Source organism: Ramularia collo-cygni (assembly GCF_900074925.1).
Source record: "Ramularia collo-cygni strain URUG2 genome assembly, contig: RCC_scaffold01, whole genome shotgun sequence".
Lineage (NCBI taxonomy): Eukaryota > Fungi > Ascomycota > Dothideomycetes > Mycosphaerellales > Mycosphaerellaceae > Ramularia > Ramularia collo-cygni.
Genome location: NW_019716255.1, coordinates 3352094 through 3376631, shown reverse-complemented (window position 1 = coordinate 3376631; position 24538 = coordinate 3352094). Strand labels below are relative to the sequence as shown.

At 51.7% G+C, this 24538-nt stretch overlaps 11 protein-coding genes; 6 read left to right on the top strand and 5 right to left on the bottom strand.

Annotated features, from left to right (window-relative positions):
• Positions 1-1885: 1885 nt before the first annotated feature.
• On the top strand, positions 1886-5487 carry RCC_01109 (related to DNA repair protein rad18; the record flags this gene model as incomplete). XM_023766371.1 has 3 exons in its annotated part: positions 1886-4867; positions 4923-5371; positions 5427-5487. The coding sequence occupies 3 exons, from the start codon at positions 1886-1888 to the stop codon at positions 5485-5487; spliced, it is 3492 nt and encodes a 1163-aa protein (XP_023622139.1).
• Positions 5488-5753: 266 nt separating this feature from the next.
• Positions 5754-6694, top strand: RCC_12171 (probable oxidoreductase, short chain dehydrogenase/reductase family superfamily; the record flags this gene model as incomplete). XM_023766370.1 has 4 exons in its annotated part: positions 5754-6032; positions 6085-6357; positions 6424-6563; positions 6619-6694. 4 exons carry the CDS (start codon positions 5754-5756, stop codon positions 6692-6694), a joined length of 768 nt encoding a protein of 255 aa, XP_023622138.1.
• Positions 6695-6919: 225 nt separating this feature from the next.
• On the bottom strand, positions 6920-7693 carry RCC_12172 (uncharacterized protein; the record flags this gene model as incomplete). Its single annotated transcript, XM_023766369.1, has 1 exon — positions 6920-7693. The coding sequence occupies one exon, from the start codon at positions 7691-7693 to the stop codon at positions 6920-6922; it is 774 nt and encodes a 257-aa protein (XP_023622137.1).
• A 522-nt stretch (positions 7694-8215) lies between these two features.
• On the bottom strand, positions 8216-10336 carry RCC_01107 (probable carnitine transporter; the record flags this gene model as incomplete). XM_023766368.1 has 6 exons in its annotated part: positions 8216-8709; positions 8766-9004; positions 9058-9548; positions 9601-9637; positions 9690-9829; positions 9962-10336. 6 exons carry the CDS (start codon positions 10334-10336, stop codon positions 8216-8218), a joined length of 1776 nt encoding a protein of 591 aa, XP_023622136.1.
• A 2924-nt stretch (positions 10337-13260) lies between these two features.
• Positions 13261-14422, bottom strand: RCC_01106 (uncharacterized protein; the record flags this gene model as incomplete). XM_023766367.1 has 6 exons in its annotated part: positions 13261-13412; positions 13484-13629; positions 13680-14104; positions 14163-14189; positions 14241-14263; positions 14320-14422. The coding sequence occupies 6 exons, from the start codon at positions 14420-14422 to the stop codon at positions 13261-13263; spliced, it is 876 nt and encodes a 291-aa protein (XP_023622135.1).
• Positions 14423-15441: 1019 nt separating this feature from the next.
• RCC_01105 (uncharacterized protein) lies at positions 15442-15780 on the top strand (the record flags this gene model as incomplete). Its single annotated transcript, XM_023766366.1, has 1 exon — positions 15442-15780. The coding sequence occupies one exon, from the start codon at positions 15442-15444 to the stop codon at positions 15778-15780; it is 339 nt and encodes a 112-aa protein (XP_023622134.1).
• A 455-nt stretch (positions 15781-16235) lies between these two features.
• Positions 16236-17096, bottom strand: RCC_12312 (uncharacterized protein; the record flags this gene model as incomplete). The annotated part of the gene is made up of 1 exon (XM_023766365.1): positions 16236-17096. One exon carries the CDS (start codon positions 17094-17096, stop codon positions 16236-16238), a length of 861 nt encoding a protein of 286 aa, XP_023622133.1.
• A 943-nt stretch (positions 17097-18039) lies between these two features.
• RCC_12103 (uncharacterized protein) lies at positions 18040-18666 on the top strand (the record flags this gene model as incomplete). XM_023766364.1 has 3 exons in its annotated part: positions 18040-18144; positions 18205-18237; positions 18298-18666. The coding sequence occupies 3 exons, from the start codon at positions 18040-18042 to the stop codon at positions 18664-18666; spliced, it is 507 nt and encodes a 168-aa protein (XP_023622132.1).
• Positions 18667-18942: 276 nt separating this feature from the next.
• RCC_12104 (related to aquaporin) lies at positions 18943-20087 on the top strand (the record flags this gene model as incomplete). XM_023766363.1 has 4 exons in its annotated part: positions 18943-19119; positions 19237-19392; positions 19450-19750; positions 19804-20087. The coding sequence occupies 4 exons, from the start codon at positions 18943-18945 to the stop codon at positions 20085-20087; spliced, it is 918 nt and encodes a 305-aa protein (XP_023622131.1).
• Positions 20088-20567: 480 nt separating this feature from the next.
• RCC_12105 (uncharacterized protein) lies at positions 20568-22889 on the top strand (the record flags this gene model as incomplete). XM_023766362.1 has 2 exons in its annotated part: positions 20568-22533; positions 22594-22889. The coding sequence occupies 2 exons, from the start codon at positions 20568-20570 to the stop codon at positions 22887-22889; spliced, it is 2262 nt and encodes a 753-aa protein (XP_023622130.1).
• A 208-nt stretch (positions 22890-23097) lies between these two features.
• On the bottom strand, positions 23098-23741 carry RCC_01103 (uncharacterized protein; the record flags this gene model as incomplete). XM_023766361.1 has 2 exons in its annotated part: positions 23098-23199; positions 23277-23741. 2 exons carry the CDS (start codon positions 23739-23741, stop codon positions 23098-23100), a joined length of 567 nt encoding a protein of 188 aa, XP_023622129.1.
• Between the last annotated feature and the right edge of the window lie 797 nt (positions 23742-24538).

Below are 24538 nucleotides of genomic sequence, written 5' to 3'. Positions count from 1 at the left end.
CCCAAGCTTGAACACACCTCAACATTGCTGTAGATCCCAACAAATCCCCATAGCCTCGTGGGATTAGGACGAGTTGCGAAGCCACGGACGTACTGCAGACGGACACATGAGATTATGGTCACAATCACTCCCACCGAGAACACAGCACATAACCTGTCGGAAGCGTTGTCAGCCGAAGCGTTCTTGAAGCATCTGGAAGCTTTGCATACCCAGCTTTTCTTGAGATTGGTACTCTCAGCTTGACAATATTCGGGATCGGCAAGACCAGTACCGCCAGATCAATCAATATTGCGATAATTGCAAGGCTCCAAACCCACGCCTCTCGATCTATGCAGGTCCCAACTCTTTTTGGATCTTTAAGACGAGCCCATTGAAAGTCCACTGGCGTGCACTGAACAATCGCAACCAGCTGAAAGGCTGCGTATGCTGCCAACAGAAACGACAATGCCACGAAGCAAGCTGATCGGAAAGAAACCTCGGACGGCCAGATCCGTAAGTAGAGAAGGACCAGAGAGATCTTCGTGAGGAACAGGACCGGCGTGTAGAATATCGTATCCAGATAGAACCACTGCCTTGGGTGAGCTTTGTTTCCTCCAACGCCGCGCATCTCAACTTACAAATATGAAATCATAGATATTCTGTGAAGTCAAGCCCCAGATGTCTGTTCCTCCTCCCGCGTGTATCGTGTATACGTCACAAATGGTCAATGCGGTCAAGGGAATATAAGAGATAATGGCGGCCAAGTCGTCCCAGCCGAATCCAGCACCTCCGAATTTGTGAAAGCGAGATGTGATTCGTGCGATTGTGAACAGTGTTGCAATGGCATAAAGGCCAAAGAAAAGAGCATCCATGGCCCCGAGATCTCGAATCGGACGCTTGCAGGTTGTCGCTTGAAAGTAGATGGCCTCGAGCTGTTCACTGAAAGGACACGCTGCAGTACAATGGGTGAGGTCGGCGGTGAGCTTGTCACTGCAGAAGCATGCAYCCCTCAGAATGCAGTCGTGTTCTGAGAGCACTTGGCTTGTGCATTGCATCTGGGTGTGATCGTTAGCAATGTTCGCCGTTGCCAAAGGGAATACATACCACACAAGGAGACAGCTCTGCCATGGCAGTTCCATTGACGACATTCTGCTCGGCTGCAGCCCATCCGCTGAGCACAAGGCCGAAAGCAAAGGTGACAGGAAGCCTCATACTACCTGCGTGCGTCGCAGTGGGAAGGGGGRGAAAGCAAGGAAAGATGAATGTGAAGCAGCAGTATGCTTCTGAAGAACTGAATCATCTTGGCCAACGAGTCGTGCTGAGGTGTAACACATGGTGATGGAATGCTTAAACCTGCGGCAATCCCCTGACTAATGCACCTGGCACAGCAGGCACCATTAGGTCTGCAGTCAAAAATTGCAGAATCGGGCTGCGATCTTTTTTTACCTCTTCGAAAGGGATAAGCCTGGTTGCTGGAAATGCACTGCGGCTTTCTTCGAGTGCATTTACGCTGTGTGCAGAAGCTATTCCCACAAAGTCCCGGCCTATATTGGCTGCGATGGAAGACGATACCGTACCGTGTTTAGGCTTTTGTCGGCGAACACTCTCGTCACAGCGTGGGACGCAGCGTGCAGACAACTCCAGTGTGACGCCGTCTCGGATCGACCGGGCGATGCCAGGCACCGCTGATGAAACATCGAGGCGGCGGGCYGGAGTGAAGACGGGAGGACGGGCGGGAGTCCAGGTGTTTGGAAGGGGCATTGACGAGGGGCAGTTCTGTAAATAACCCACGCTAGTGTGTATCCAGGATAATCGCGTCGACGCGATACGGCGGCTGACTGGAACATCACTTTCCATCTCACTAGTCAACATCACCACCACCGCTGCAATTGGACCCCCCGCGGTCATGGCGCACCGTAAGCGCTCTCGGCCGGATGAAGATATCGACGGGGATGTCGGAATTGAGGTGGACAGCGCCAGCTCAAGCTTTCAGCAGACATTCAGCAATAAACGGTCGCGTGTGGTTCGCGCATCAGACCGCGACGGATCTGCCGGACCAAATGAAGAGGACAACTACGAAGACCTGCTCGCTGGCTCAAGTGTGCGTGGAGACAATGTCGATCTTAGCATGCTCGACGAACCTAGCGACGATGAGAGTGAAAGCGAGCCCGTCGACGAGCTGCAGGCAACGCAAATGGTCAAGGAGCAGATGCAGCGACTGGGCGAGAACCTGGCGTCTGAACAGGGCGTAATCATGGAGATACACATCCGGAACTTCATGTGTCACGCCAATGTGCGGGTGCCGTTTGGGCCGCTCATCAACTTCATTACCGGTGCGAATGGAAGCGGGAAGAGTGCCATCTTGACTGCTTTGCAGGTGTGTCTGGGAACGAAGGCGAAGAGCACAAATCGCGCGGCCAACCTGTCCTCCATGATCAAGACTGGGCAGGAAAGTGCTTCCCTAGCCGTCAAAATCAAKAACGAGGGCGAGGACGCCTTCAAGCCGAGCATCTACGGCTCCAGTATCACGGTTGAGCGCCACTTTACTCGCGCTGGCACTTCAAACTTCAAGATCAAGAATGACCAAGGCAAGATCATTACCACGAAGAAACGAGACCTGGACGAGATCACCGAATCCTTTGGCTTGCAGCTGGAAAATCCAATCAATGTCCTCACCCAAGACCGTGCTCGTGAGTTCCTGTCGAACAGCACGCCTGCGGAAAAGTACAAGTTCTTCATCCAAGGCACTCAGCTGCAAGCGCTCGACGGCGACTACAACCTGATGGAGGAAAAGCTGGACATGGCCGAAGAAGCAGTGAAGATTGCTGCTGGCGATCTGGACATGTTCAAGGAGAGGGCCCAAAAAGCAGAGGAGAGGAGAAAGCGTCTGGATCGCGCCGCTGCAATGCAGGAAAAGATGAGAGCTGTTGAGCGACAGCATGCTTGGTGCCAGGTGGAGGAGCAGGAGAAATTTCTTCGGCAACTTCAGGAGGAGGTGCATATTTACGAAGAGCATATTGAAGGGCTTCGAAAAGAGGCGGATGAWGCGGGAACCGCCTATGAAGCACACAACACCGCCTACGAATCTGCCCAACGCGCTATCGAAGTGCTCGGGGAGCAGTCGGGACCTGCGGAGCAAAAGTATCTCGAAGCGAAACAAGCGTTCGACAGCAACAAGGAAGAGCTCTTGAAATCCCAGACCGAGCAGCGCAACATCAAGGGCAGCTGGAACTCGGCCAAGGCAAATGTCACACGTCTGGAGATGGAGCTCGGTGAGGAGAACCGCCGTCTTTCGGGTGCCGCAGGAGACGCCCACGAGCTGCGTGTCCAGGAGTTGGAAACGTTGAAGACTGCATTGGAGGCCGCCAAACAAGCTTACACCCACCATCAGTCTACACTCCAGGGGCTCATAGACGCCAAGACGGAGGCTGAAAGCGCTTTCCACAACCAACAGACAGACGTGGACAGAGCCAGGGACGAATTACGGGCTGCCGAAAGCGCTTTGAATGGCCTACAACGGGATCAGGGCAATCCACTCGACGCGTACGATAGAAGGATACATGACGTGCTGAGAGCAATTGAGAGGGAGAGTCGCTGGCGTGTGAAGCCAGTCGGGCCTATGGGCCGCCACATCCGCATCACCGAGCCGGAGTGGACATCGATCTTAGAGAAGAGCTTTGGTGCTATTCTCAACTCTTTCGTCGTTGTGGACAAGAACGATCAAAACATCTTGAGTGAGATTATCCGAAGACATCGTATAGACGGCATGAGCGTCTTTATCAGTCGCGCGCAAGATCCTCTGAGCGTAGATGGTAAAGAGCCAGACCCGACCTTGTCAACCGTTTACAGGATTCTTCGTATTGACAACGTCGCGGTCCGCAACACACTCATAATCAATCAGGCGATTGAGCAGCTTGTCCTGGCCAAAGACGAGACGGAGGGCATGAACACCATGTTCCCGACCAACGGTCGAGCGATCAACATCCGGGCCGTCCTCACGCACGCTGCGAAGCGAGGTCATGGCCTGCGTATTGATGGCACTCGTGCAGGTGGAAAACGTACGAACCCAATCGAAGCATGGACTGGAAAGCACCGGATGAAAACAGATCGAGACCAGCAGTTGCGACTCCAGCAGTCTATGGTCGACGACGCCAAGAAGAAGGAGGACGAGGTCGTCCAAGAGCAGAAGCGATTGCAGAAGGAAGTCGTCAAGGCCAGCCAGGCTCTCGAACTTCACAAGCGGCAGCTCAAGCAGTTCAAGACTGAATCTCAGCGGGCCGAAGATCGCGTGGAAGCCAAGCAGACTGAGATTGACAGTAACAAGCCTCAGACGGGCAGGTTGGAGGAACTTAAGAGACAGCTTGAGGAGGCAAGGCAGGATGTTGAAAGTACCAAAGGCTCGTTGGAGGATTCCATCATGGCAAAAGCTGTGCTCGACCAGGCTGGAAAGGACCTGAAAGCTGCGATGGACGGTGCTCAACGGGAGCGTGACCTTTTGAATGGCCGTATTCTCAAAGAACAGCAGCGACTTCAAAATTGCGCAGAGAAACGGACCGAGGCCTTGTATTCCAAGAACGCAAAGGTAGACGACCTTGCGAAAGCAACAGACGAGCACCTGGTGCGCCTGCAGGGCAAAGTAGCAACGCAGCAAGCGAATCTCGATAATTTCTTGGAGGGAGCCAACGGTGTCTGCCCTCGCATCGAAGTTGAGGCTGGTGCCACACCCGACGATCTCCATAAAAGACTTAAGAAGCTTGAAGAGCAGTATCGGAGTGAAGAGCAGCAGGCAGGTGGCTCGATGGAGCAGCTTGTTGCCGCTCATCGGCAAGCGCAAAAGGAGTACGAGGACAAGAAGAAGGCGTTGAAGTCGCAGAAAGCTACGGCAATGGTCAGTCTTGAACATCAGTCGTTGATTCGCATGCTAACAAGGGTCATCCGCTCAGGGCTTGAAGGATGCACGAAGAGAACGCAGACGCCGCTGGGGTCTCTTCCGCAAGTACATTACCGCCCGCGCCCGGTCGAACTTTCAATACCTCCTCTCCGAACGCCAATTCCGTGGCAGAGTGCTCATGGATCATACGGACAAGACGCTCAATATCAGCGTCGAGCCTGATGTTACTCGAACGTCTGACTCGGGCCGGCAAGCCAATACTCTAAGTGGCGGTGAGAAGTCTTTCAGCCAGATTTGCTTACTTCTTAGCATCTGGGAGGCAATGGGCAGTCCCATTCGCTGCTTGGATGAGTTTGATGTCTTCATGGATAACGTAAATCGGGACAYGAGTATCAATATCATGGTCGATGCTGCGAGGAGGAGCGTAGGACGACAGTTCATATTGATTACGCCGAACAGTATGGACCGGGTACCTGATGCAGGCGACGTGAAGAAATTCAGGTATGTTTTGTATTCCCTTCTGCATGCTAGAAATGTGTAGCTGACGTTGTGATAGGATGCCGGATCCCAATCGTGGCAGAGAGCGTGGACAGTTGCCGCTCCCTGGTGCTTCGTAGGTGCTCCTCACTACCTAAAAAGACTTGTTGCAGCGACGCACTTTTACATTCTTGCATCTTCAAAAGCTTTGTATACCTTTCTTGTAGTGTATGATTGATGATACATTCGGGCAGTCATTGCATGAAAATGAATGTTACACAACTTCCAGTCCAACCAATCTCGCCATCGCGTTCGCGTTGACGTCACTCAAGCTACTTCCCTTGTTCCATCTGATGCTCGATATCAGATTCCACCAACAACAACGAGTTCTCAATTCACATTCACAATGCCTTCCGTTCTCATCGTCGGGGCTACACGCGGTCTGGGCCTCGAGCTCGTCAAGCAGTATGCGGCCAAAAACTACACCGTCTCAGGCACAGCCCGCTCGAACCCTGCAAAGGATGCACCAGACAGCATCCACTGGATCAGCGGTGTCGATGTTGCTGAAGAGACTGCTGGCCGCAAGATTGCAGAAGGTCTGAAAGGCCAGAAGCAAGACATTGTCATCATCTCTGCCGGATATTTTGGCAAGGAGAGCTTTGATGAGCCGGACTTCGAAGCTGAGGTTAGTGTTACGAGCTACCTAATGATGGAACACGAATTGATGAGTATTGCAGGTCACGATGTACAAGACCTCAGCTATTGGGCCTGTTTTCATCGTTCATGCGTTGGAGAAGGCTGGATTGCTGGGTAAAGGATCAAAGGTCATTTTGGTGTCTTCGGAGGCTGGAAGCATCACTTTGAGACACGAGAGTGAAGGTGGCGGGATGTATGGACATCACGCGAGTAAAGCTGCGTTGAACATGGTGGGGAAATTGTTGAGTTTCGATTTGAAAGAGAAGGGTGTGGCGGTGGGTTTGGTGCATCCTGCTTTCATGAGGACTGAAATGGTGAGTTTGACGTGTCGTGTGATTTGATATGATTAGTTGCGTCAGTTAACAACGCTCCACACTCAGACGAAGGGTGTTGGATTCGACAAGTTTTGGGATGTTGGTGGTGCCGTTACACCAGATGTCAGTGCTGGTTCGTTGGTTGAATGGATCGAGGGGTTCGACATCAGTAGTACCGGAGAGTATTGGGCTCCGAGAGGCGCTGGGTGAGATGACTACCTGTTATCGATGTGAGAGAGAGCTAGCTGACATTTCGCGCAGAGACATTGGCACTGCGGAACCTGCTCTTGGTAAGAAGAAAAGTGAGCTGCCGACTCCGCTGCAGCTACCATGGTGAGTCCGGACGTATCCTGTATCCGGTTGTGGAGGAGTGGGAAGCGTAACGTATGTATATTGATGGCTGTATTTAATGCAGCGTCTCCTTGCTCATGGTGTTTTCAACTCCATACTGTCCTCTCAATCATCCTGACGTACGTGCGTTGATAGCGAATGAGTCCTCCGATCGTCCTGAGTGACCTAGAAATAATCCATGTCATGTATCYCAACTTCCTCGTCTCCCTCATCAAGTCTCCTCCTGCGAATAGTCCTTGTCGCTCTGAAACGGCTCAAGCCTCTTCACAAACCGCCCTTTTCTGGTTTTCCGATCGATCTCACCATCCATTACGACCTCCCGCTGCCCGTCGATATCGAGGCGAAATGTGATTTGCATGCGGCTGCCGTCCCGCCCAGTTCCATCTCTCAGTTTCAGTATGAGAGCATCCACATGCAGATCCATATTCATGTCTTCTTCATCCCGGAACTCATCTCCATCAAGATATTCCGCACAGCCTACCAGCGCCTGCACGGTGACTCCCAAACATCGTTTCAGATCTGGATCGCCAAGGTATACCGGTCTTTCCCTTCTTTTCCTCATCTCTGAGTCCACGTGAAGCTGATGGTACGACGACGGAAGCCATGCCATTCCCTCAAACAACCGTTCACCAAAACGCACCGTGATCTTACGGCCCCATCTTCCGTCCGCTTCAACCCGGTGGGTGATTCGATCACCGAGGAAAGCCACGCCACGAGTCAATTCGTTCTCCACGTCAGATATCCGGTATCCATTCCCGTATTCCATCATACGTGCGTACTCGGCGATAGTTTCTTGGAGGGCAATGCAATCCGGGACGTCGTGCACAGTGGCGTAGATTCTCTCTTCAGYGGGGAAGGTCAAGGCATATTCGTATCGTGTACCAGACCCATCAGGCGCGCCATAGCAATTCTTGATGGAGCTGAGCCAACAATTATAGCTCTCTGATCGAACGCGAATTGGCGGTTTGATCTCTAAGCCTGGCATGGTCGCGGAGGCAGCAGGTAAGATGCCTTTGTGAAGATGTATGACGGAATGCTCTCGAGAATGCGAGGTGATGATAAAGTGTCGTGAGGATGAAATGTGATGCGTGTTCTGTCGTGAGGATGGAGTGCTTTATCCAGGAAATGACGAAGCGACTCATGGAGAAATGGCGACAGGTCAGACTGCTCGAGAAGGTACGTTCTGATCCAGGAAACCGCGAAATCGAAGCTTCCTTGCTCWCCCTATAGTGAATCGGCGAGTACGTCGCTGGCAGATGGCGAAAGCATAGGACCAAGCATTCCAGCGGAGAGTGTCAGGATGACAACCTCCAATTGCCGCCTCCGTCCATGGCGGATAAGAGACATGATATTCGTGCAACTGCACTAATCTCCGAGAGGCTACAGAAGGAAGGGACAGAAAACGGCAATGCGGAAGAGTTCAACTAACTCACTGGAGGTTGAAAGTATTCATTGGTTCAATCAATTCGTTAATCCTTCAACAGGAGGAGCTCATCTCTCTTCACCATCACTTGCTGTGCATAGCGTCCTGCATCTCCTTCCTCGAGTCCGCGACGTCTTGCGGGTTGATACTAGCCCTACGATTCGCGTTTTTGTCTTTCTTGAGACCAATTCCCACCAAGTGACCCATCTCTCTCCAAAATCCAATGGGCGACTCCAAAAACGTCATTTCATACGCATCAATGGTTGGCTTTTCCCACACCAGATCTGCGTCCTTGGACTTGATCCATGTAGTCTTGTGGACGAGTTTCCAGATGACAAAGAGCCATGGGATGAAGAGCTGCATGGTGTAGTTCGAAAAGAATGTGGACGTATCCCATGGAAGGTAGGTTGTGTAGCCGTAGATGCAGGCCACAGTGAACATCCAGGCGAGTCCAAAGTAGGCGCACCATGGCTGCAACCAACCGGTGTAGGGGAGCGATTTTCGGTCGAGACCTTGAACTTTGCAGGCCTGGTAGAAGCGGATGTATGTTATGCACATCACAATGTAATTGATCAAACCTGATAAGAAGTCGTCAGTGAAACGTGCTTGTATGCGTAGTAAAGCATGTGCGTACCTCCTCCAGTAACCAGGCTGGCAAACCAAGTAATGGCCACAGCGGAGCCACTTGAGACAGCTGTGAACGATAATAGTGGAAAGACCATTACTACTGCGAAGCAATAGATGGGAACACCCTTCTTCGTGCAGCGCTGAAGAAATCGAGGTGCTCTGCCCTCGAGCGACAGACTGTACAAGTTACGAATGGCGCAGTATGTGTAAGTGTTTCCGGCAGAAAAGATGGATGTGAGGATGAGTCTGCGACGATGCTGTCAGTTGTTGGTGTTGTAACGCTCTTTCGATGAACTTACGCGTTAACAATGTCTGGGAAGATGGAGATTGACATGAGCTTCATRGCAATGACATATGGCGAGGCCGCGGCAGAACCGTTGCTTCCGCCTAGGACCACATCTTCGAGCGCCTGGGTGCGGGCAGGGCAGGCAATGCCAACGGCCAGGGCACCGCCGATGAAGAAGATGCCGAAACGGAAGTAGACCGTCTYGAATGCATTCTTGATGTAGTGTCGAGGACGCATAGCTTCTGCGGCGACAATGGAGATGTACTCGGGTCCGACAACCGTGAAGACTGCGGATGTGAGAGCGCCCAAGAATCCCTCGAATCGGCCAAGGTCGCCTTTCGGCATGTGAGCTCCATTGGAATACTCCAAGAAAGCCTGGCCCATCGTCCAATTTCGGAAACCATACGCGTCGCCCTGTGGATTGCCGCCGACCATGGTCACGAAGGTGAAGAAGAAGAGGGAGAAGATGAGGATGACCTTGCCTCCGGAGAGCCAGAATTCAGCCTGCAACAAATCAGCAGTCATTCGCTCTGAGTTGTGGATGGTGCATATTCACCTCGCCAAAGACCCCAWCAGCAAGAAGATTGATAAATCTTCGCGGACGTTAGCATATTTTCATTGTCGAAACAAGACTTGAGCACTCACGCATAGCATGCAATGACACCGATGATGATACCAGCTGTAGGGCCAGGTTCGGTAACAGACTCGCTCCAGAATGATATGACCAATGCAAAAGCCGATATCTCAAAGGGAATGAGCAGTGCCTCGTAGAAGAAGAAGTTCCACTGCATGAGCGAGAAATTGATGTTAGCGGTGTCCCAAAGTCTAAATCTTTTCGAGGGCAAAGCTCGCTTAGCATGAGGGACATTTCCGTGTCATGTCATGGACAGCGAACCTATTGCTCCGTGTTGACCTACGCCGACCATGAATCCAAGCGCGTCATCGACCCAGTGTCCAGCATGTCGAATGAAGCCACCAGAGACGGGATATGCGGTTGTCATCTCGGCCGTGCAGTTGTTGACCATGGCGAGGACGATGGATTGAACGGCGTATGCGAGCAGGAGGTTGCCCGGCCCTCCACGGTATAGTCCCGATCCGATGGACACGAAGAGCGCAGTACCAATGGAGCCTCCAATAGCAATGAGTTGAATCTGTCGGTTTCCCAAATGGCGCTGGAGCTGGTCTGCGTTATCGGAGGTGAGTCCATCGTCATTGTCGATGTTGTATGCGGGCGGGCCTTGCGACGAATCGCTCCCGCGCGGTGCGTCTTTGTCGCTGCTGAAGAGACCCATGGCGACAATGGGTGCAGACAGAGCAAGGCCGAGAGGGTTGGAGGAAAGAAGGTTGGGGCAGGGCGATTACCTTAGGTAGTACAGATTCTTGAAGGAACCCATGGGGTCCACGCGACATTAATTGAGCCCTAACGCGGTTTTGTGCGGTCATCATCTCTCTCCGAATCCATCGGGTCGGATTATTGTGGGTCGAGAGAGACGATGGGGGCATGGGATTGGCGCATCGCTGGCGGGGAGGCCGCTGTGCCGCGTGCGAGCGCCGAGCGGACTCTCGCTTGGCCTGGCCTGTGCCATTGGGCGATTGCGGATGAGCGGCGAAAGGGTTTCTTCTCACACGATAGAATATGTACATAATAAAGAAGAAGGGCCGGAGGTTGACCATCCAGATTCATGATTGGCTCCAACACTGCCACCACCACCTGCATTACCCACCTGTCACAAAGATCGCGACTCAAGCAGCACTGCACGCACGATCAAGCAAAGCCTGCACATGCACAATCGCAAGAATCCTTGCGTGGGGAATAACTTACCTTACAAGCTTGCGTGACTTGTTGTTGGTCGAAGCTCACTTTCACGAGGCACAGTGCCAAGCACGCCACATCTTTATCTTATCGTCGATGAAACCTCATCATTCGCGGAGCTCCAGCCACCAAACGGGCATCGGCCGAATCGCCGTCTATACCCATCGACGACTTGGGCAAGCATGTACACGAATGGCAAAGGTCCAGCGATCCATCTCATGGCAGGAAAGTCTCATCGACTGACAGTCGGGCTGCTCTGCCTACCAACGCGCAGGCTTCATTGAGCCGCACAGGGCGCAGCATCGCAGGATCGGATCTGAGCACTGCCTCGTGCCTTCAGCCGCCAGCTCGGCCAGCTGCATTGCGTGCGTTGCCTTGCCTGGCTCGATCTGCTGAGATACGCTCCTTCAGCTCCCCATGAGACATCTGTCCGATAAAGGTTCAGAAGATGACTGGTTGCACCGAGGCCACCCTCGTTGTCGACCCCTCGACGCATCGCTTGGAAGACAAGCATTCAAGTACACGATACTTATCAAAGACAAAAGGAGCCGGGATCCATTCGACTAATTCAGCGCCGAGGAAACAAGTACATTCATGATTATTCTGGTCGTGTCTCCGACAGTGCTTGAAGGGCCTTGCACAAAATCGGAGGGCCTTTCCAGGCCAACCTAATTGACACAACGATGTACTGTCTTCCCGCGATAGAACCGCAACTGCCTCTAAAGCCTAGATCGGTGGTGTATTTACTGCTGATACCAGAGCACTGCGATAGGCTATACGAACTTGCCGGATCTAGGAGAGGACGCAACTATGCTGTGGGAACACGCGGCTGGAATAGGGATTGGACCACACTTCCTAATGCGGTAATCCAAAGTCCGACCTACATATCTACGAGCTGGTAAATACCAGTGATGCTTTCCCTCTTGGAGAAGTCGTTTCCGCGCGATGCAGAGCGGAGTGGACTGTGGAATACGTATGAAAATGTTGCATGCACTCCGGCCATGCTCGTCGACACATGCGCTTGGTCCAATCTAACATCCTCGGAAGGCCGGTATGAACCCTCGACAATATTATTTTCCGGGTTCAGTCAAATCCACTAAGGTTCTGACCCCGGTAAGCGCGGTGTGCTCAAACACCCCGCTGCACAGGGCAACATTCGTTCCCTTGTCAAAGGGCCGCGAAATCGTCGGCTCCTGAGCTTGATCCAATCCGGAGTCGTACTCCAGGCTCCAAGCCTTGACTTCGCAGGGCTGCGTAGCTGGTGCTTACAGAACGGCTGCTGTTCTTGTAGGCGCGATGCCCGGCCGCGGAATGGGCACCTCCGCGGCAGGCTTATGAAACATGGAGCATTTCGTCTCTTTGGCTATCAAGTTGCGGAGTCGCACAGCTAATCTAGTTTAAGTCCATGCTTGGATCGACGCTATGGACGTCACGATTCTGCATATTCGCGAGGTACACGAATACCGCGTGGGTGTGGAAGTATTTCCATATATGAGCTGTTGTCCGTGTTCGTCGCCGTAAGGAATTGGGGTGACTATGATTGCGACAAATTGAGATTCGATGTGCTGTCCAGCATCGCTGCTATGCTGTAATTCCTTGGCACTTTGTTAGGTGTGAGAGCCACACAACGTTGTATGTTGAGATTTCTTATGAGCAGGATGCCATTTTCTTGAGCGATTGTCATGTCCATTGAATCGTTGGTCTACGCGTGGTGATCGAGGCCTATCGGCATGCGTGCTTGATAGATGATTGTCGGCACGAAGCGGGCGATGCAGAGACTAGTTCAGAGAAAATACATTGGGTTTGACGAGCCTTCAAAAAATTGCGGCGACAACCAATGCCTTGCCGTTGCTTAAGAAATCAGAATACCGACAATCCCGATGCCACAACTGTATTCAGGCTCGACTCAAATCATATGAAAGCCAACTCTTTCACTGGCAATGGTGATGATATATATATATATTGTTAGGGTTAGGGTTGGGGTAGAAGCTTTCATGTTTCCAGCAGCGTGCGGCAGGACGTTCCTCAGGAAGGGACACGACCCACAAACGAAGAATACTTCAAGGATGATATATACCAAGCCATCGCCGGATTGAGCTTCAAGCAATGATACACAACATGCGCAGTATGCCTCAACAGAGTACGTATGACTTACAGTAGCGCTCTTCCCTACCAATAAAAGCGTGTTTGGGCAGCAGCCAAGAGAATGATGCTTGGGTATAACGTCCCTTTCTAGAGGTCCACGGTTCGTCTGGCTCCGCTTTCCGCTTTCCGCTTTCTTGGAAGAGGTAAGGTAGGCTAGATACTTGACCCCGAGGACTTGACCACAGTCTGCGGAGAATGTATACATATCGACACTACTCATGTAAAGGGAACGGAGATGATACGAGCTATGCGAATACCTTACATCCAAGTATCGCAATGGAGAGAAAGACTGCCACTCCAGCTGAAGAGGCCGATATCCTCCGAATACCATAGCTCGAGGGAGTCGGCGCGGCTGCGTCTCCTACAGTTGCAGTACCTTCGGATTTCCCGCCAGTCGCTTTCATGCTGGCCTGGTACCTCGTCACAGTGAAGTTCACTTGGCTGGAGGCTGAGAATGTTTCCGTGCCGAATTGTACTGTACCGAGAAATACATCATCCGGCACCATGTCTTGGGCCGAGAGAAAGCTCAGGAGAGGCGCAAAGTCCATGTTGAACGATGTCAAAGTTCTGTTGGCCACCCAAGAATGGACAATCTGGCCGTTGAAGTTCTTGCCTGTGTACAGCGTGCTGGAAGAAGTCAGCAATCGTGGAGAGCGAATTATGGAATGGCTACTTACAACTCGGTGTCTTGTATCAATGTAACAACAGGCGGATCGAGGAGGTCGGTATTGCCAACTGGTAGAGCGCCGCTTCCGAAATGCCCAAACCATATCATGATCTCGTACATCTGCTTTGGAGACTCCGTCGAGGTCTTCTTGTCGGGGTCCGCGAAGATATCGATGCAAACGTTTGCCTCCACATTTTCCTTCTTCAAAGCACTGGCATTGGGTTCTGTGGTAGGATCGTGCGAAGCGCCTACTTTCAAGGACGACGGCGCCATCTCCCACGATGCATCGACTACCAGCGAATCTAGCTTGCTGAGCTTGAGTGGCAACATGTTGGCCTTGAATTCAACGTGTGGATATCCGCGAACGACTGGTGCACCTGGCCATTGCCATAAGACCTGGAACATATTTGCCTCCGACTCTGGATCATCGGGTGTCTGGAAGGCTGGGATCAGTCATGGCTTCACACCGACGACGACCGGACTTGCGGCATACGTATGTACAAGAAGAGCCAGACTCGTCCTGTTGGGTCGTCAGTGAAGTAATATCTACTTTTCATGGAGATGCACCTACCGCATTCCAGACATTGTTGTTCCCTTCACTCAATGTCAGTCTGCTACTTCGCAACCATGAATTTTGAGGGACGCCTTACAGAGGTAAGGCTTTTGGGCATAGACATCATTCTGGCCGCAGAGTTCTCGCACTGCACTGCCAGAACGTGCGAGAAATACCAATGTCAAAAATAGGTACAGCATGCTGTGCAATGGTTGTGCGGCGTTGAACGGTGAGTGTCATGAGAGTAAAGACGAGGTGCCAAAGCTCTACCGGCATGAAGTAAGGTATAGTAGGCGGAGGCCCATGACCACGTGGGGAGCCGTGCTACCGAAGAATCGAAATATTAGGTCGATGTATGTGCCAATTTTCGGTCCTAAGCAGTGGCTTGCATGCGGTTGAGACAAGAATATCCCGACGCGCTCTCTTTGGCCGGTACGCTGACATCTGTGTAACGTCCGTGTTACCAGAAGCGMGGGTGCGCTTAGGTTCGGGCATTCACGCAAGCGCCTGTACAGCGTCTTTTTGCATCCGAGATCGTCTAGACCTATCCAGWTCTTTCGAGTATTTTGGCATTCGAGCTTTGGCGGCGAATCACTTTTCGCAAAAGTATGATGAACGCGGAACTTTGACTATCAGGAATACCTCAGCCTCCGATGTGAAGGGACATTGTACTTCTGTTATTCGTCTTGTTTTGAATCTTGATTGCTTCATTTGATCTTGCTGGAGGATCTGGTATTTGAAAGTAGCCACCGAAGTTAAGCTTAGCATCCTAGGGCATTATGCCTAAGAGCAGATTCTACCAACACTCGGCAGCAAGATTTAAGTTAGCAAGCTAGAGAGGTTGAAATTCGGGGTATATCGTCTATGCTGTAACGATGTCTGAAGGAGGTTCGTGCCAGATCAAGTCGGTATGTCATGGCTCATTGCCATTCATTGGTTTCTTCAGAGATCGAAGCGGCGTTATGCGTGGAATGGTAAGGCATAGCAATGCTGGCATATGTGTGGTAGGTACATACACGCATCGAGTTGATGAGGAGAGGTTGAGGAGGAAGGATGGTGGAAACGGGAAGGTGATGTTCTGGGGATGATTGGTGCCTGAAGATCGTCAGGCCGAACATTATCTGATGCAATGATCATCGACTTCCTCCAAAACGATGATAATAACGCGGCACGCCAGCTCGCATTCATTCACAACCAAACTACTACACCTTTGCCCAAAATGTCGCGCATCAAGACAGCTCAACACTACTCCCGTCTTCTGCGACTCTGGCCCGCCGACGTCCTCCGCCCTGAGCGCACATTTGCCGCTCAAGTTCTCATTCCACGTCTTCAAAACGCGCCCTCTCCTGCTCGCAACGAGGAGGCGGAGATCAATGCGGCATATCTCCTGCTGGAAAACTCCATTTCCAAACAATATCCACTACAGGAGAAGCTGCTACGACCGGCGAGTAATCCGGACTTCTACACGGATTTGAAGAGGAAGCTGGCTGAGGCGCCGAATGAGACGTGGTGGAGCAGCAAGATGAAGTGGCTGAAGAACATGGTCAGGTTCAATTGAGGGATGGAAGATAAATTAGAGGGGAAGCGGATGGGCGGTGGCAAGCAGCGAGTATTCGCCATATCGTCACGAATCGACGACGAAACACCAAAGACGGGCTGCGACCAAAGTCTGGTATGGCCGCTCTGTCCGGTCGACAAGGAAGGGATCCTGACGTCCAACGTGCTCGACAGGTTGCTCCATCGCCTTCATGTACATCGAAGACACCACGTCTCGGAGCTTCGGAGCGAGGGAATCGTTCAATAAGACGTCGCTCCCGGCAGGAGCACTGCAATGTGGACTCCGACGCAAATCGACAAGCAGAATCGGGTGTAAGATAGGATTGGGAAGATGTATGATAACGTTCATACGACGGCAAAGACACAGTAATGCAGCCATGCGCTCGAAAGGGAAGTGATTGATTGCGACACAAGCAGCTCGACAAACGTTCAGCAATCCCACTTGAAGCACCGCCATCAAGGGCTCTTGATTGAACAGTCGCCGGGACTCTTCCCGTATGGCAGATCGCCATGGTCCGATTCCTGCGATTTGATCACCTTCAGCGTCTTCAACAGCTCATTGGACTCCCCAGCGGGCGATTGCACTTTCCCAGCCAAGATTTGCTTTGCCAAAATACCTTCTTCACCATAGAACGTCTCATTCTCTTCCACCCTCTCTTCAATCATCACCTCATTCGATTTCAAGTCCACAGCATGTCCCTTTCCCTTCGCATAGACCCATACAGCCGGCCTCCCCTCGACCTCGGGCATTTTGAACCCACCCGTACTTGCTCCAAGATTTGAGATTGGACCAGCTGAGACACTGAACTCTTGCCCAACCCTGCAWCTCGGATCCGAGAACCCTTTCATCCCAGCGAAATCATTGATGACACAAACCACGTCCAAACAGTCCACTCGATCGGGAAACACCAATCCTTTGGCCTCATCTCTGCGAACAGAAATAGCAGAAGGAGAAGACCACTCTCCATCCGCCTTCTTCGCAACTACAACCCCACYCCCCGCTACATCCTGACAGCCGAATTCTGGTCTCAGGACATGCAAGACTGCCAGTCCTTTGCAATCCCGCAAGACCTCTCGCGGAACTTGTCCGAGAGTTCTGTAAGGGATTACATAACCGTCGAGGAAGAAGCCGCGGAGAATGAGGGATGCGAGGTGTGATTCATGGTCCAGTGATGAGGGTCGGAGAGTTTGTGCGTCGACTGTGCTGGTCAGGCGAGCGATCGGGTCACCTGAGACTATGGTCGAAGCGGCTTTCTTCACCTTTGAAGTGGTCTTGGACCAGAATGAGGATTTGCTCGATGGCGATGGCGCGAGCATGACTTTTCTCTTTCGTTAAAGCGAGAGTTGGTGGTTTGTCTCTGTTATGTGGTATTATGGCACAGCTAAAGCAGAGCAAAGGAAATTTCAGCTTATCAACAATTCGGCCTCCGACTGTGTGGTATACGTCGGCGGAATTTCTGCAGCTGTGAACGCAAGGCTGAGGTCGCGGAGCTGCGCCCTGTGAAAAGTGGTCATCTGTGGAGAGAGRGCGGGGTTGCAAACAACACAGTGTTGCTATCGTGGATCCTTCAGGATTTCGCATGACGCTACATTCCGTGCTAAAGCGTGACATTGGATGATTGTTGCGGCGCAGTTGCATTCCTTGGAGGATCCTCCCGGATTGAGGTATTTTCTCGGTACATTTGTGCTGGAGCCATCTCGAGGTGATGCTTGGAGTACCAAATGCAGCATCCTGCCACGCCGGAAGGTGTTCCCCTTTGATACGACTCGTGTCAACGCTCCGTCAGGGCTCAGGAGTCATCATTCCAACCAACACAAATTGCGAACAGCTGCGAGCCGCACTTACCGCATCAATTCGAAGGAGAGACCTTCCGGCAAGTTAGGATGCTGTACTGTGGATGTACTCGAAAGGACTGTGGAGACACGGCATATGTCATCGCTTATAGTAATCATTGCCGGCATCTGCACGGCATCTGGTTGTTTTGTGGACGTAATGTGGCTGCTCGAGACCGGTTTGTATCAGCCAAGCATCCTGCGCGCCAACATTTGCTGCTTTTTCGCACGCAAATGGCGTCATGAGGAATTTTGACAGAATCTGTTCGTGTTGCTGGATGTTTTTCATTGACAAGTAAAGTGTGGCGAGTCTTGGGGACATGAGGTGGCACATCAACTCCAGTCTCTGTGCGACTTTTTGGCTTCAGTCCTAGTTTCTCAAAGACTGCAGGGTACAGCGAAGCTTGCTGCTTTCTGCACTCACTCGATGCTCACAAGCCTCATTTGCTCATTTGCTAACAGTTCTACGGTGTCTACCCGCGACCGAGCCATCACGGCCGTTCCGCTCCTTGGAGGCCAAATGCTCCAATTGGTCAGTCTTGCTTCGAAGAAAGCGGGAAGCCAACGGCTGCTAACACTCGGACGCGCCCAGCCGCCACACTACAAAGACGGTTCTAGCCCATTGGTATGCACGTGGTAGGTCGTTCAAGCCATACGCTGACCTCTGGCCCGACGAGGTCGACAGATTAGCTTCTTGGGAGCTTCTCATGGCCGTGACGGCACCTGCATGAAACGTCAAACTACAGATCGGACGCCCGATGAGCCGCGCTATTTGGACATGACTGCGTCGTGGTGGTCACTGGTATCCCGAAAACCCAAGAGCGAGTCATGTGGGAGCCCACGACACYGTACACGCGGGAAGTCGATTCCTGATTGGTCGATGCTGCTATACCATCCGTCACCGAGCGTTGATCAGTGTGATCAGAGAAGGCAGCGAAGACTTGAACAAAGGCTTCATGACAGCTGGATCCGGGCTTTGTCGAGAAATTCCATTCGATGCAAGCAAACGAGAATCTTGCTTTCCATGTGTGGAATTCAGCCAGCGCGTCGCTGAACTTGCAGCGACAACCCACAACCTGTCAATTGTCCTTTAAGCTCCGCGCATCTCAAAGCTAAGAAAGTTTATCTACGAGGTTGCATAAACTGTGCGCATTTCCCAGAAAGATACATACTACTTGTGGCTGATGGACGTCATGGAGATCATCACAGGCATACACGTACATATCACAGGGGCTCTGGAGATCTAGTGTTCCCCAAGCCATCCTTGCCCTTCTTCACGAACGATTCCGACTTCACTTCTCYACCACAACCATACCGAGCCCTTTTCAAGATGAATGTCGATGTGGAGCAGCCGCCGCACCGTCACCGCCATGCTTTTGGTCGCAATCTGGTCAGGAAGATTCCCCTGAGTCCCGTAGTTAAGGGACATATCGTTGCGGTAATTGGAGAGTTCGTCGGAACCTTCTGCTTCTTGTTCTTCGCTTTTACGGGAGCACAAACAGCAAATGTAAGCATATTCCAACGGCAGACGGCATACAGAGCAGTTTGAAGAAGCCTCTCGGGCAACTCAGGCTATGAGCCCGATCGGAATATTTTCGCTAACCCTTCCATCTTTCACTTCTAGGTATCATCCAACCCGAACACTGGAACGACGGTCATCACGCAAACGGCCCAGAAGAACCCATCGCAATTACTGTACATCTCGCTCGCTTTTGGATTCTCCCTCGCCGTCAACGCATGGGTGTTCTTTCGCATCAGTGGAGGCTTGTTCAACCCAGCAGTGAGTGTTCAAAACGTCTCGTCGTCGTTTAAATTCGGATGCTGATTCTTCTGCAAGGTCACTTTGGGAATGGTGATCATCAATGCCATCACTTATCTACGTGGAGTACTGTTATTCATCGCTCAGATGCTCGGAGCGATTGCCGCAGCGTTCGTCGTACAAGCGCTCTTCACAGGAAAGCTCAACGTCGCGACGACACTCTCCACCACCACGACCAATGCACAAGGTGTCATCATCGAAATGATCTTGACCGCCCAGCTGGTTTTCACAATCTTCATGCTTGCGGCCGAAAAGCACACCGGTAACTTCATCGCCCCGGTTGGAATTGGTCTTTCGCTCTTCATCGCAGAGCTCACCGGTAAGTCTCCTACCTCCCTGCACGATGCACCTTCCACTGAAAACATCAACCAGGCGTCTTCTGGACCGGTGGGTCTCTCAATCCAGCTCGTTCCTTCGCACCGTCCGTCGCAACAGCGAGCTTCGACAAAGAGCAGTGGGTATACTGGGTAGGACCATGCGCAGGATCCATCTTGGCAGTGATCTTGTTCAAGGTAGTCAAGATCCTGGAGTATGACACTGCCAACCCAGATCCGGAGGCTCACGCAACCACCGGACCTACATTGGATGTTGCTCGGCCGTCGACCAGCACTGCTGTGCACAGCTCTGAGTCGGACACGGCGGGCAAGATGGTATGAGGAAAAAGCAACTTTTCGGTTTAAATTGATTGATAAAACGTGTGATGCTAGATTAACGAAGTTACGACTATGATAATGTTCGAATAATGTATATGTACTTTGAACAATCTTCTCTGTCAGGGTGTTGATGCGATGCGGACGTTTCGACGAATTCTCCAATGCAGTTACAACAGTTCAAGCCAGGTTCCTGACCTTTTTCCAGGGCGGCGTCTCAACGTCAATCTACATTGCAATATGGAGAGAGGTCAACCGAATCCGGCGTGCGTGCATTAGACGGCCGTCGAGCGACCTCATCTCTTTGAACCATCCACCGCATTTGGAGATACTCTTCTTTGTTAACATGATTCGGGTTCTCTTTCACAGCAACACAATGAACACTCCCATACTTCCTCCCCTCGGGCCCGCTCCACGACAGAATCCAACTCGAGAATAATCTTACACACCATCAACGCACCCTCGTATAGCGTTACAAGAATTGCCATGGCGCAGTTAATGAATCCCACCCTACGGGGCGGCCCAGATGTCAGGCTATACATGGTCCACCTTGCGGATCTGAGCATCAACCCCTTGGCGAATGCCCAAACAAGTATATACCGAAGCACACACGATAGGAAGTTCCGCGACTACTCCGAAGTCTACAATCGCAGCGGCCAAGTCTGGCCCGTTCTATTCGCAGGAATTCCCGCGCTGGGTATCCCAGAGCGCCATGAAGATACCATGATCTGTTCATTCGAGCATTGTTCCTATTGTACCCCGAATCCCCTACCATTCCCACCCACCCATTCCACCAGACCTTTTATGCATATCAGACGAGACTGCTATGAGAGGGATGGACCCGGCCAGAATTCCTTCATGCCGCCGGATAAGAGTTTGGGGATTGAGAGGAACGTTGATGAGTTTCCTCGGGATAGTGCGCAGATGATGATGTGTTATATTACCAACAACTTCAATGTTGAGATCGAAGGGTGCTACTGGGAACATTGTAGAGTTTGCTCCCCAAACCTATTCGATCCACCTGCTGAATCGGCTATTACATGGTTCAACGAGTTGGCGATAGCGAGGAATCCTAATGGTCCTGCTGCCCGAGCTGCTGCCGCCGTCCAAGCTGCTGCGCAAGGTGTGCCTATTGTTGCAGCAGCAGCAGAGGAGGATACGGATATGATTTCTGAGCAGGAGCTCTACATGGTACATCTCTCCGACCTGACCCTCAATCCTTATGCAGATGTGCAGAATAGCATCTACTGCAGCACGCACGATAAGAAATTCCGAGATGATACAGAGATCTTCAGACGTGGCGGACAGCTTTGGCCCGTCATCTTTGCCGCTCAGGATGGACTTCCCCAGCGACAAGAGGACACGATGATTTGCAATTTTGAATGCTGTACAGTCTGCACACAAACACCGAAAAGTTATGGAAACACATGGTATAACCCATTCTTCCACTCTGTCCGCGATGTCACGTTTGTGAATGGTGCCGATCGTTTCTTGCCGCGGGATGCCAGTACTGGAATCGAACCCACATTGGACCGTATAGAGCTTGATGATGAAGAGGCGGAACTTGATGTACAGAATACAGGGGCTTACTTTGAGATAGAGGGTCAGGGATGCATGGCGAGCGATTGTGCTTTGTGTTCGAAAGGTGATGGAGCTCAGGTGGGTGAGCCGGCTGCTGCTTGGTTCAACCGATTGAAAGCTGCAAGAGATGCTTGGAAGAGTGGTGAGACTTCGGTCCCTATTGTCGCAGATCCAGATTCACCCGTTGCTGGACCATCTGGACCTCCTGGTCCTCCCCCTGGCCCTCCTCCTGGCCCACCCCCTGGCCCACCCCCTGGTCCGACTGGCCCTCCCGCTCCGTTGGCTCCATTGGGCGGACCGCTTCGAATGGTCCACAAAAGCCATCTCGAATTTAATAATGGCGTTGTGAGATGGAATATGCGGAAAGTACTTACACTTGTCGACAAATACTTCCTCCCCGATAATAGACCTGAATATGCACGCGGTGGGCCCGTTCACCGCGTGATTTTCCCCGATGGACGAACTAGAGATGTGATGGTGTGTACGTTCAGGGCCTGCTACTGTCATAGACGCAAGACCAACCAGCCCAATCTCTCGAATGGAAATCCTTGGTGCCATCGTCGACATGTCACGGGACCGGGACGGGCGTATCATCCTGGTGCTCAGCCTTATTATGAAGAGCTATTGGCTGGAACGACAGTGCAGTTGCAGGCTGGTTTGGTTGAGGTTGATGCGTATGATGATGGGGTTAGGAGGAGGGCGACTGTTTATACTTGTGTTGAGGGGACTTGTGATGAATGTGATCAGGTTGATGGGGCTGCTGGGGAAGTTGAGGAGGAAGTCGAAGATGCGGATGGGGATGTTGAGATGGGTGACGCTGATGGCGGCGGCGGCGGCGGCGGTGGTGGTGGAAAAAGCGGTGGTGGAAAAGGTGGTGGTGGAAAAAGTTTTGGTGGAAAGGTTTTTGGTGGAAAAAGTGTTGGTGGAAAAGGTGGTGGTGGAAAAAGTTTTGGTGGAAAAAGTTTTGGTGGAGACGAGCTTATTGAGAATGCAAACGTGGTGGTACCGAGAAAGAAGCCAACAGGAATGAATAGACCTCCTCCTCGAAAGCGCCCGGCTACTGAGGAGGGTAGCGAAGGAACAGATGGGGACGAATACGAGGTGAATGAGAATTCAAACGTGGTGGTACCAAGAAAGAAGCCGACAGGAATGACCAGACCTCCTCCCCGAAAGCGTCCGGCCACTGAAGAGGCAGACGAATACCGGCCGACCAAGAAGCGTCGTTGAGCAGTATGCGTTGTGGACCCTTTTGCATGAATTAAATTTTAGTACATAAGTTGAGACATATCAGTATGATTGTCGCGCAAAGATCTCATTTACTATCAAATTTAAACCACAGGCAGCACACATCTCATAACCTCGCCTTTTCAAAATCATCCACCAGCCCGCCCAAATCGAGTAGTTTCCACTCATCCTGAGATCGCACATCGAATGCTTATTGGGGTGTCCAGCCGCACTTGATCATGGCACTCACTGCCGTACACTCGGTATCATGCGACCAGCAGCGAGACTTGTCATCGGTTTCTTCCCCGTTGATCTAGCAAGACAAACAAGGTCAGCCAAAATCCCAATGCAATAGTCATGTGAAAGAAAAAAACAAAGAGCGACACTCACCCTGTAATCCAACACCAACTGCTCCCCAATCAACTCATCCGGATTCGCCGTGCAATTCGGATCCAACCACATCATCAACCGGCAAGGAAAATCATCCGAGGTGGGAATCATGGAGTAATCCTCCACGCGAAAGGTATACCCACTCGGGAGATAAGGTCCCCATTTGGGGAATTCGATGCAGGTATCTATAGCTGGAATGGCGAATTCTTGCCAGGGTCGCCCTTCAACCTGGGGGTGTGGGTGCGTCATATCACAGGGGGAGGTGACCCATGGAAAACCTTCGGCTACGTTTATGATGGGTTTGCGGAGTTCGGGCTTGCCGAGTGAGGGGAGTCTGTTGTTCGTTAGGGGGTCGGGTAAGCGGCCGGGAGTATGATCAATTGGGTCCCCGCGGGCGAGGAGGGAGGCGAGGGGCGAGGCGTGGGTCGAGCCGAGAAGGCCGGTGAGCAGGAGGAGGAGTTTCATCTTTGTTGTGGTGGTGTTGAGTATGTTGCTGGGCTTTTTTTTTTCAAAAGTGGGAGAGATGAGTGTTGGAGGAAGGGAAGTGTGGTTCTTGTAGTGGGAGAAGTTGAAGGGCTTGGACCGGGACTGTCCGGTGTGTGGAGGGAGAATGGACAGTTGGTCTGTACCAGAAATACTTTCGTCAATTCAGTGGTACCAAATGTGTTGCCTTAAAAGTAATCCAAGGTAAAGTCTGTTGTCCTCGAGAGCCAAATTCGATTGGCAAAAGTCTGAAAAGCCAGACTCCAAGCCAAGAACACTTAAGTTCACATGAACGCCAAGACATATATATACCCTTGAGCATCCATCATCATCCTTTTTGTTGGAGGGTGAAGCTTTGAGCAATGAAAGCGACGCCAATGCCTGAATCATCGAGCTTTATGCTATCGGTCGTCCGTGCCACTCACCTCTTGTCAAAATTCCTACAAACTCTCCATTACTCATCGCAATTTCCGCCCGCTTCCATTTTCTCAGCAACTTCCGCATCATACCACAATCAGTGCAAGGAACTCATTGGATCTTTGCTCTACACAAAGAATGGAAAAAAAAAAAAAATAGGCGATGATTGAAGATGTCATCGCCCACAGAGCCCGTCCCAAGCAATAAGTCCATCTTAACAAAACAAGCATTTGAATTGAAAACCCCACTGATCTATACATTCGCTAGAAACTCGCGCCCAGAACACCTCGCTAAACCCTTTCAGAAGCCAGTCCGCTCATCCCTTTGAGCATACCCAGCCATAACCGTACAGATTCTCTTCA